This window comes from Lactuca virosa, chromosome 3 (genome assembly GCF_052849685.1).
Source record: "Lactuca virosa cultivar CGN04683 chromosome 3, Lactuca_virosa_CGN04683_v6, whole genome shotgun sequence".
Classification (NCBI taxonomy): domain Eukaryota; kingdom Viridiplantae; phylum Streptophyta; class Magnoliopsida; order Asterales; family Asteraceae; genus Lactuca; species Lactuca virosa.
Genome location: NC_136428.1, coordinates 48617083 through 48628080, shown reverse-complemented (window position 1 = coordinate 48628080; position 10998 = coordinate 48617083). Strand labels below are relative to the sequence as shown.

Genomic DNA, 10998 nt, shown 5'->3' with positions numbered 1-10998 from the left:
ACAATTTTCGACCCGCGACACGAAACGAAATAATCGGGTATTAGTTGAGTCTTTCAACCCGCTAACTTTCCAACATGTCAACCTGTATATGGGTTTCTCAAAAAATATACGGGTTGACTAGCCAATCCATTTAGAGTTTTAATAAATAAAATTATATATTTTTTAAATGTATTAACTATTATACATTATACAGTTTATACTTTATACTAAGATAGAATATCTAACACCATTGACCATTTATCCCATGGGTAACCATCTGCTGATTTACATTGCAACACGTTTGGCGTTTGCCCTGAATAATCTCAGTATCTCACAAGAATAGCGGCATGAACGATTGAATCATTATCGAACGACGTCGACGCTTACAATTTAATTTATCTATGTTTCTATTAATGTTTTAGTTTGAACATGATTCCATGAATGTTTTTAGTTTTCATTCGGATGTTTAAGACTTAAGTTTCTAAAATTCAGATATGTTTGCATTATAAATTTATTCATGTTTAATTATCAATTTTATTTATGGAATCTGGCTCGCGAACACACGAACTCAAATCCGACTCACGAACCCACAAACCCAAATTTGACCCACAAATCCAATAACCTGTGAACCCGTATAAATAAGCGGGTTAACGGGTCATATATGAGTTTATGTTCCAAACCCACCAACCCGTGACCTGTATAATTAAATGGGTCGTGTTCGGGTTGGTATATTTGACCCGCCAACCGTCAACCCGTGACCCGCCAACTCGAACACGACACGATTGTCAGGCCTATGTTTATTCTCAATGCGTTTTCAGCCAACATTGGTTTCTCATGATTACAAACCCATCATAAACACACGCACGTACTAACATAATTTTTTGGGGTTTTTGAACACTTTAAAATCTGGAAAAAAAATGTGTCTGGAATCTAATGAAGAAACCTACAATAAAACCCTAGAATCAGGTGAACAATATTCAAGGGTATGTGGGTGTTCTTGCACACAAACCGAGGAAATTGAACACAAACCAAAAGTCGAACATTGAAATCGTTTTTAACTTTTTAGAAACAGACGTATAAGATGGCAGCGTGCGCTTGAAATTGGTTTTTGATCTGAAATTTTTTCTAAAACTGTTTGGATCTTTGAAGATGTGTGTTTAAACCAAATTGTTTCTTAAAATCATTCCCAAATGAAATTTAGTTCATCATATTTTTTGGTGTTGTTTAAGTTCATCAGATTTCTTGTCTTGTGTTGTTTAAGTTCGCAAATTTCTGGTGTTTGACTTTGAGTTCATCAATATTTTTTGTTGGACATATGAAGATGAAAAACTTACACACACATTATTTATGAGCTTTTTAAAACAAGCCCATATCTTCGTCTACATTTGGCTGAAAAACTCGCTAGATAACTCATGTTGACCGGAAACTCATCGAAGAAAGTGATCGGAGATTCGTTGGAAACCTTCAATAATCGGTAATGATGATATTTTTTGAACACCTAATACAAGTTCAATAGTAAATGTGGTGCAAAAAGAACAACTTATTATAAAACCTCTTAAACTTGGTTGGTAACATCTCCAACTAATTTTAATAACTTTAAAATCACCATGCATTCTTCTTTCAATTATGTAAATAATAATAATAACCAAATGATAATATTTTCAAGAATTCTAAAAAACACACAATGGGGGCAAGACGCGACTTCATTGTTCTGAAAACCCTTATGTCATTGACGATGTCGTTATGTGTGTCATGTGCAAAGGCGAATCAACACTCACCTCATGTATGTCGGTGAGGTTACATTTTTAGGAGAATGGTCTGATGTCAATTTCATTAATTTGAATAAAGCTTCTTAGATGCTTATTTCTTGTCTCCGGTTTGAGAGTCAACCTTCTTGAAAGTAAAGTTTTTAGAATTGAGATTGAGGAGTTGGAGATTAATCATCTTGCTAACATTTTACATTGTGAACCCGTGTTTTTTCCTTTTATTTGTCTTCGTATATGAAGCTTTCTAAGCATTGGAATCCAATTGAGAAATTTAAGTCTAAATTGTCCGTTTGGAAAGCAAATAATTTTTCTATTGGTGGGAGAATTACTCTTATCAAATCCGTTTTGGGGAGTCTCCCCTTTTATTAGTTTTCTCTCTTCAAAGCTCCTAAGAAAGTTATTGATTTATTGGAAGGTATCAGGAGAAATTTCATTTGGGGAGGTAGGTAGGAGAAAATAAAAATTAATTCGGGTTGTTTGGGATACAATGACAAAACCTAACTTGGTCTTGGAGTGGGAAGCCTTAGATCTTTAAATATTGATCTTCTTGCTAAATGGTGGTGACATTGGGAAGTTGATTAGTTAAAGGAAATCCCTTTTGGTCTTCTAATATTAAAGCCTTACATAATCTTATTTGCATTGAGTGGAAGCCTTTTAACTAGTGTGGCATATTGGGTACTTGGGTTTCTATTTATCAAATAAATAGAGAGCTCGAAGAATGAGATTTGTCACCCAAAGAGTCATTTTCGAATTTATGCAAGCTTGAGTCGATAAAAAATTGTTTGTCAGATCGGCTAAAGAGTGGTACGGAGACAACTTTTCAAGGATAGTGAAATAGATTTCCGAGGAGGGTTACAGAGACAGAAGAGCTTGGAATTTAGTTCATGGTATATTTGATATCAAGTTGTCCATAACAACATATACGTGGTTGTGAAAGGTGGTAGTTTGGGGTGATTTTCGATAAAATCCTTAAAGATGCTTACGAATGATAAATTTGGATGTATTGTTTTCAATGGATTTCAATGGGGGAAATGGATTACGTATTTTAGTTTATTTATCATTTTTTTATTTAATATTTTCTCATATCACATATTAGAGTTAGTTTGTCTTCACAAATATGTTTTCTAACTTTTTTTTATTTATGCGTTCATGCATGTAAGGTTGTAAGAAGTCATTTTTTTACGTGTTCGTTTTTTACAAAATCGGACAAATGACAAAAGTTTAATGTGCTACAGTGACATTATCCCACTTATCTATTCTTTACAAATCAGAAAAGGATAACCAAAATGCCAACGCTCTCTCCAAGATTTATGAGGAAAGCAAGCTAAATTTCACGATCTATTTCTCCCAATGCATCGAAAGTCTCATTTTTATTTTTATTTTTTTTATAAATTACGTTTTTCATAACATTAGACAATTTAATTGTAAAACTTTCTTCGAAAAAATTACGTTTCTGAAAAAAAAAATAATACAATTTGGTGTTTTTATAATTTTATAAAACAAATATGCAAAAAATGAATTTCTACAATGTTGCATGCATTAAAATGAATAAGTAAAAAAAGTTATAAATTGGATTTGTAAATTTTTTTTAAAAAAAAACACTAATTTGTGACAAGAAAAAAAAGAAAAAAAACATAAACACATATCATTATCATTATCATTATCATTATCATTATATACTTATAAATGAAACATTTTTCCTTTTACCACATTCATTTGAAACTCCCATTCATTTTTTCTTTCACCACATTCATTTGAAACTCCTATGACTTTTCAATTTCTTTCGAATAATGATTATAAGTTGGTTAATAATGTTAAATAAGTATCAAACCTAAAGTGTACTCATACATAAACTAAATTTTAATTTACAATGATATTTTTACTTCTACTTATAATGTTATGTTTTTAACATTTAACATATTGAACTTAATTTATTAGATTTAATATGTTGTTGTATGTAAACCATTATCAGTCTAAAGCTACAACTTTTGAACAGTTTGGACAAAATACTTAAATTGTTAATTTAAATATAACATTAGAAGGTCAACTTCAATATAAATTTCAGTTCCACTTAAGAAACCCAAAGAATATTTTGTGAATAGTTAAAAGTGATAAATTGTAGTGTTAAATTCAAAAACTAAATTGTAATATCAATTTAATTAAAATATTTCCTAAATATATTTTTATAATCGTTAAAAGTTTTCAAATAAGTAGTTAAAATATCTTATAATAATAATAGTTAAAAATAACTCTATATAAATGATTATATTGTTACCTTTAAAATAAAAAAAAATTGTTTGATGTTTTAAATAATTACAATGATAGAAATTAAAATGTTAAGCAAATAAATTTTAAAAAATTAATTAACAATAACAACAACTATATATAACATTAAACCATATATTATATTTAATTTTATTCATGAGTAACCCTTGGATAGAGGTCATTTAAAAGGTTGAAATTATATAGTTTTAATAGATGTATATATTATCATATAATTCAAAATAGTCAATATATTATATCAACTTAGTATACGAATTATTATATCAAATTTAAAAACAACATTATTGTTATATTTACAAAAACATATATTTGTAAAGATGTCGGCTATATAGATGTTTCTGCGCAACGCGCGAGCATTCACCTAGTATAAGTAATATAATAGGACATAGGTGAACACGTGTAAAAAAGTTATATAAATTCTAAAAAAAAGTTCATACAAAAAATAATATATTGGCTTAATATAACATTAATATAAATTTATTGGTCAAATATTTATAACCAAAGAGTTTCTAGCCCAACGATATCCGGTGTTGCATTGTCTTGTTGAGGTCAAGGGCTCACGTCCCGCAGTGGACATAAATGAAATGCATTCTATTTTCATTTTCAATTGGACGATGGATCAATTTTTTTTTATTTCCGTTGGAAATTAGGAATAGATAGAATGTCTATAGGACCTGTATAAATGGAATGCATTCTGTTATCATTTTCAATTGGACAATGAATCAATTTTTTTGATGTACGTTGGATATTAGGAATAGATGAAATGTCTATAGGACCCGTTTTATTAACACGATTTATCACTATTTTAGCTATTTTAGCAGTCTGGTCTGTTACTCGGGATTCTCGATTATTCCATTTATTGATGTTAGCAATTACAAATTTTGAAATGCATTTTGTTATCATTTTCATTTAGACAATGAATCATTTTTTTTATTTATGTTGCAAATTAGGAATAGTGTCTATAGGACCCGTTTTATTATCACAATTTATCACTATTTTACCTACTTTAGAAAATTCTCGATTATTCCATTTATTGATGGTAGCAGTTGCAAAATTTAGTATATTTGCCGTTTAGAAAAATATCAAAATATTTATAAAAAGAGCGATTTGTGCATTCGTAAAACTTTATTACCCTTATAAGTTTAATGGTTGTTGGAAAAGTCATCAAACCAGATAAGTTTTAATTATTAGAGATTATATTGGTATTTTTTAAAAAATTTTAAATGACTTTTATGATAAATATATGAAGAAAAACAATCAAATAAAAATAAAAATGTTAGTCGGTTATCTTTATCATTTTTCTATTTATGAATAGAAATGAAAAGGAAAAGAAATTTCTTCGCTCCATAACGTGTGGCCAAAAATGGTGATCCAACACTAGAAGCGAAAGACCTGTCCTTCTCTCCCTCCTCAAAATGCCTTCCACTTTTCTTCCCCAAATCATTCTGATTTCTGAACCATCGCTCAAATGGCTCTCCTGCTCCAACACCCATCTCTCTTCCACACCACTTCGTTTCTCTCCACATACAAAACCCCTTTGATCACCCTCTCGCAGACCCCAAAATCAATAACCTCCAGGAAACCCAGAAACTGGGCAGTGAAGTGTACTACGGTGGCCGCGCCCGAAATCGGAAGTGGCAGCAACGAAGATGTTCTTGTTGTCGAGGAGAAAGGAAGAGTTAATGTGGTGGATTATGATTGGACAGAGGAATGGTACCCACTGTATCTAGCTAAGAACATACCAGAAGATGCGCCTTTGGGTTTGACAGTTTTCGATAAACAAGTTGTGTTGTATCGCGATGGTAAAGGCGAGCTTCAATGTTACGAGGATCGCTGTCCTCATAGGTAACTCAAAAAACTCTACTCTAACTGAATTTGCTCTCATTTGCTTATAGCAATTCATTGCGATTTATGATTAGGGTTTAGTATACTCCTGTGATATAATCCAATTTTGCTCAATTGGGGTCAGTTTTATGAGTTCTTTTCTCTTAGAAATGCGTACTAATCAGGATGTGTTTGGATGCGTATTGCTCATAATCACATAGTGATTAAAGCTAAGTAGATAATTTTGTGGTACCTTAATAACTAGTCTATCATCTCTCTAAATACAAAAATCCACAATAACTTTCCCAGTAATGCAACAGTAACTTCTTGCATTCAATAACTCTAGTGTTTGATCATGAGTGCTACTGCTTCAGGTTAGCAAAACTTTCTGAAGGCCAGTTGGTTGACGGAAGACTAGAATGTCTGTACCATGGGTGGCAGTTTGAAGGTGATGGAAAATGTGTCAAAATTCCTCAGGTTAGTTTTTATTTATTTATTTATTTTTAATAATAATTTAGGGTTTAATGCAAGAAATAACAACAAACTTTCATTGATTTGTGTCTTATAATATTCTACAGTAATTTCATCCTATCACAACATTGTACTTTGAAAACTCTACCCAATTATAACAATGTCATCCAAATACAAAACAATTTTTACAGTATAAATTTATAATATGGTATAGATAGTTCAAGTACAATGTCCTAATAAGAAGAAAAAAAAAATGAAAGTAGAATGTTATAATTGGTGGATTTTTCAGAGTAGGATGTCTAAATAAGAAAAAAAAAATATTCAAAGTACAATGTTGTAATGGAAATTATGGAACGAAATAAAAGTAAGATGCTATAATATACAAATAAATGAAGTATATTGATGTTTCTTGCATTTAGCCTTTTAACTTTACGTCTGAATGCAAGAAATAGCATCGTGATTTCACTTATTTGTATTCGAATCTTCCTACTTTCTTTTATTTACATTACAATATTTACTATTTACACAATTATAGCATTATACTTTTACTTTTATCTTATTAGGATATTATAGTTTGAAAAAGCTACTCAGTTATAGCATTGAAAATCACTTTCGGGATGACAACATTGCTATTATTGGGTAGATTTGACAAAGTACAATGTTGTAATAGGAAGAAATGAAAATATGATGCCATAATAAACAAATAAATAAAAGTACGTTGCTAATTATTGCATCTAGCCCTGTCATTTACAACAAACCTTAGATGTATCATTATATTTATCCGTCATTAATCCACAATCACATGCTACATGCATACAGCTTCCCGCAGATGCAAAAATCCCTCGGTCAGCATGCACCAAGACATACGAGGTAAAAGACTCCCAAGGTGTCGTATGGATATGGATGTCACACAAAACCCCACCAAATCCCACCAAAATCCCGTGGTTTGAAAACTTCGCCCGACCCGGATTCCGTGATTTCTCAACCACTCACGAGCTTCCATACGATCACTCCATTCTTCTAGAAAATCTAATGGACCCCGCCCATGTCCCCATCTCACACGATCGAACTGATTGGAGCGCCAAACGCGAAGACGCCCAACCGCTTCGTTTCAAAGTAACCGAACGAACCGACCGCGGGTTCGCCGGTTGGTGGGGCCGCGAAGCGGACAATTCCACCCCAAACTTTCTAAAATTCGAGGCCCCGTGTAATCTTCAAAATAACCGGGAAATTATCGATAAAGACGGTGTGACAAATTATTTCTCCGGGCTTTTCTTATGTCGGCCCACGGGGCAAGGAAAATCGATGCTTATTGTTAGATTCGGAAGCACGAAAAGATCGCCATTAGCGAATCTTTTCCCCGAATGGTATTTCCATCAAAACGCGGGTAAAGTATTCGAACAAGATATGGGATTTTTATCATCTCAAAACGAGATTTTAATGAGAGAGAAAAAACCGACCAAGGAACTTTATATTAATTTAAGATCCTCTGATACATGGGTGGCTGAGTATAGAAAATGGATGGATAAAGCTGGGCACGGGATGCCGTATCATTTCGGTCACAGTACGATTTCGATGCCGGAAGTGGCGGCGGTGGTGGAGCATGCTCCGGCGGGGCTTGTGGCGAGCATTGCCGCTTCGTCTCCGGCCAAGGGCGGAATTGGAACAAAACATGCACCGAATCTTGCGAATAGGTATTTCCGGCATGTTGTTCATTGTAAAGAGTGTCGGAGTGTGGTGAAGGCTTTTGAAGCGTGGAAGAATGGGTTGTCGGTGGTGGCTGCTTTGGCGGTGACTTTTGCGATTTTGGTGTCCGGGCGGCAGTGGAAGGCTGCTCTGTTGTTGGCAACGGCGGTTTCTGTGGCGGGAGCTTACGCATGCTCGACTGTTGTGGCGATGAATACGACCAATTTTATTAGATCTCATCGGAGATTGTAGAAATAAGAAAATTTGTTCAATTATACTTGTAATGTTGTTGTACAAAGTTTCATAGCGATAGCTTCATGAAAGGGTCGGAGTAAAATTGATTGTTGGTTGATCGACAGAAGTTTGCTACATTTATGATCCCAATTTCAATACCAACAAATGGTTCTCACTATCCAAAATTGGTTTCTATCATTGTTGCCTGTTTTTAGGTTGTATGTATGATTACTCTGAAAGGTCTAAAAGATAAAGATGATGTTTTTGGCTATGTATGAATTAGTATGAAGACTCAAAAAAATGAAAATGAGACTAATTTTTAAAAGACAAAAATCTAAACATGGTTTTGTTTTTCTAAATTTCTCTATTAATTAGCTATCTTTTTTTTAGAATTAAATAAAAAAGCTCATATATACCTTGATGAATTAAGTGCTGTTCCCGTAAAAAATTAAAAATCAGTGTATTTTGGATTATAAATATAAGAAACATGATATGTCGGTTAAAGATGCAAACTGACGAATAGTACAACGAAAACATTTGTAAATTTTACAAGTTCTAATAATTTTCGGGACTTTCAAAACCCTTGGCGGCGTCGCATCTTCCCGCTCCCATTCGAGAACACACACAGACACATAGGGGTGATCCAGTCGCCGCCGCCGCCGCCGTCCTTCGTCCGCCTCTGACCAGTGACCACCATACAGGTATTTTGCTATCACACCTCCTCGATTAGTGTCTTTTTTATTATTCTGATCGCGTAACGGATTCGGATTTTTCTGGACTTCTTCAAGCTGCATCGATTTTGTTTTGCGATTAATTATCGATAGAATCACTTGAGTTGTTGGAATCGTTCACTCCCCCTATTGATCTTCAAGTAATAGACCACCTTTTCATTCGTAGTCTGGCATAGCACTTTACAATGGAAATTCAACTCTATTCTCATTCGTATACAACTTTCATAACCTGGTAAGTTTGATATGTTTGTGGTTAACTTCACTAATTTTTCATTTTCCTGATCAGGTACAAGTTGGAAATGGGGCACCAACTCCACCATCACCACCAAGCCGTGGATGGTCTCGTGAACTTGTTTACCAAGGCCAACAACGACCTCATTATAGTCCAAAACCGCCTAGAGAAGGAGTTTCGAGAAACATATCCTGATAACGTACCCCCCCCCCCCCCCCCCCCCCCTCCCTATTTGCTAATGCTATTTGTTGTTTTGAAACGATTTAATTGTATAATTACTCTTATTGAAATTTCAATTTCTGCAGGCAAATCCCATGAAGCTTGTGTCTAGGATCAAGAAGATCCAAGAAGAATTGCCCTCCCTAAAAGAACAATGCCGTGAGTTACTCTCAGCCAAGCAGGTTAGCTGAAAAACAAATCTAGCTGAGTTTCTGGTTTATTAAGATCATGAGATATACAATTTCTGTTGATTGTGATGTAGGACTTAATTGATAAAGCAAGGACAACTATAGTTGGGAACAGAGCATCATTGCAGAGGTTGCAATCTTCCATGGGCATCCCTGTCACTAGTGATTCCGATGATCCTTCGTTTACAAATTTTAATCAGGTGATTTGATGTCTAAATTTTCTTTATTTCAAGGCATAGATACATTTCAGTTATGAACAAAATGTAAAATAGTTGCGAAATTTTTAACTATCCAGTTTACTCCTCTGTGCATAGTTATTTTATGACCTTGTCCCTAAAAGCAAAGAAGGAAATAAGAAGATTGTTATCTGTATTAAGTTTCCATGGTTGTGAGTTTTCCAAATGGTGCTTATAGATTCTACACCATTTGCCAGTGAACAACCTATATTTATGATGGCAAGATATCCCATGACTGGCTGCAAAATAGTGATGGTAAATTTTTAGGTGGATTTAGTTCTTATTTTTTTTCCCCTATATTCTCAAAACCAAAAGTTGCTAGTAAAAATTATGTTTTTTAATGAAAATACTTAAAAGTCCATCTAAAATCTTCCCAACCTGTTATGCTTATGTGTGGTTGGTCATTGGGGCTTATGCTCTATTTTCATACCTTGCTACATTTCTCTCATTTATATTCTTTTGAGGATCTTGAACTGTGTTCTCCCATGGAGTATTATGACATTGTACTTTGAAAAATCTACCTAATAGGAAAAATGGAAGTAGGATGCTATTGTAAACAAATCAATGAAAGTACATTGCTATTTCTTGCATTGAACCTTTTATTTACACTTATTATATACTTAATGTGATAAACAGGTTATTGATGAATGGGCAGTACAAGTGAGATCTAGAACAGGTAATGATCTATATGCTCAGATGAAGTTAAATTCATATCTTGCTCCTTTCAATCCAAAACAAGAGCTACTGGTTTTAACTTCAAATGTGAAAAGTTTTTTTTTTTGGTGATTGTCCTGTGAAATTGCAATCTTCCCTGATATATGTTACAAGTATTGCAGGAGATGAGGGACATGAAGGTTCTGAGGATATTAACAAGATGCTATTCTCAGCAATTGTTCAAGGTAACTAAACCACTGATCATGATTTATGAACTTGTGTTTTAGGTCGAGTCCAAATGGATGATAATTAGAAAGTTTGTTAAAAGCATTGCTTCAAGCTCTTTAACAATATGTGTTTGAGTTATGTAAACTAAAAGAGGACTACTCACCCAACAAAATCTAGAAATGATGATGCATGGGTTTGTATATAACTAGCGAGAGTTCTGAATTCTTTCCTTGAAACATTGAATGAAGATCTATGAAGCTTGATATA

At 33.5% G+C, this 10998-nt stretch overlaps 2 protein-coding genes across 2 annotated transcripts; both read left to right on the top strand.

The window, feature by feature from the left end:
* The first annotated feature begins 5363 nt into the window (after positions 1 to 5363).
* Positions 5364 to 8428, top strand: TIC55-II (translocon at the inner envelope membrane of chloroplasts 55-II). Its single transcript, XM_079084391.1, has 3 exons — positions 5364 to 5873; positions 6227 to 6329; positions 7143 to 8428. Exons 1-3 carry the CDS (start codon positions 5497 to 5499, stop codon positions 8259 to 8261), a joined length of 1599 nt encoding a protein of 532 aa, XP_078940517.1. The 5' UTR covers positions 5364 to 5496; the 3' UTR covers positions 8262 to 8428.
* A 331-nt stretch (positions 8429 to 8759) lies between these two features.
* On the top strand, positions 8760 to 10998 carry LOC145165625 (spindle/kinetochore-associated protein). The gene is made up of 6 exons (XM_079084389.1): positions 8760 to 8944; positions 9261 to 9405; positions 9512 to 9607; positions 9688 to 9813; positions 10486 to 10525; positions 10686 to 10998. The coding sequence occupies exons 2-6, from the start codon at positions 9274 to 9276 to the stop codon at positions 10754 to 10756; spliced, it is 465 nt and encodes a 154-aa protein (XP_078940515.1). The 5' UTR covers positions 8760 to 8944; positions 9261 to 9273; the 3' UTR covers positions 10757 to 10998.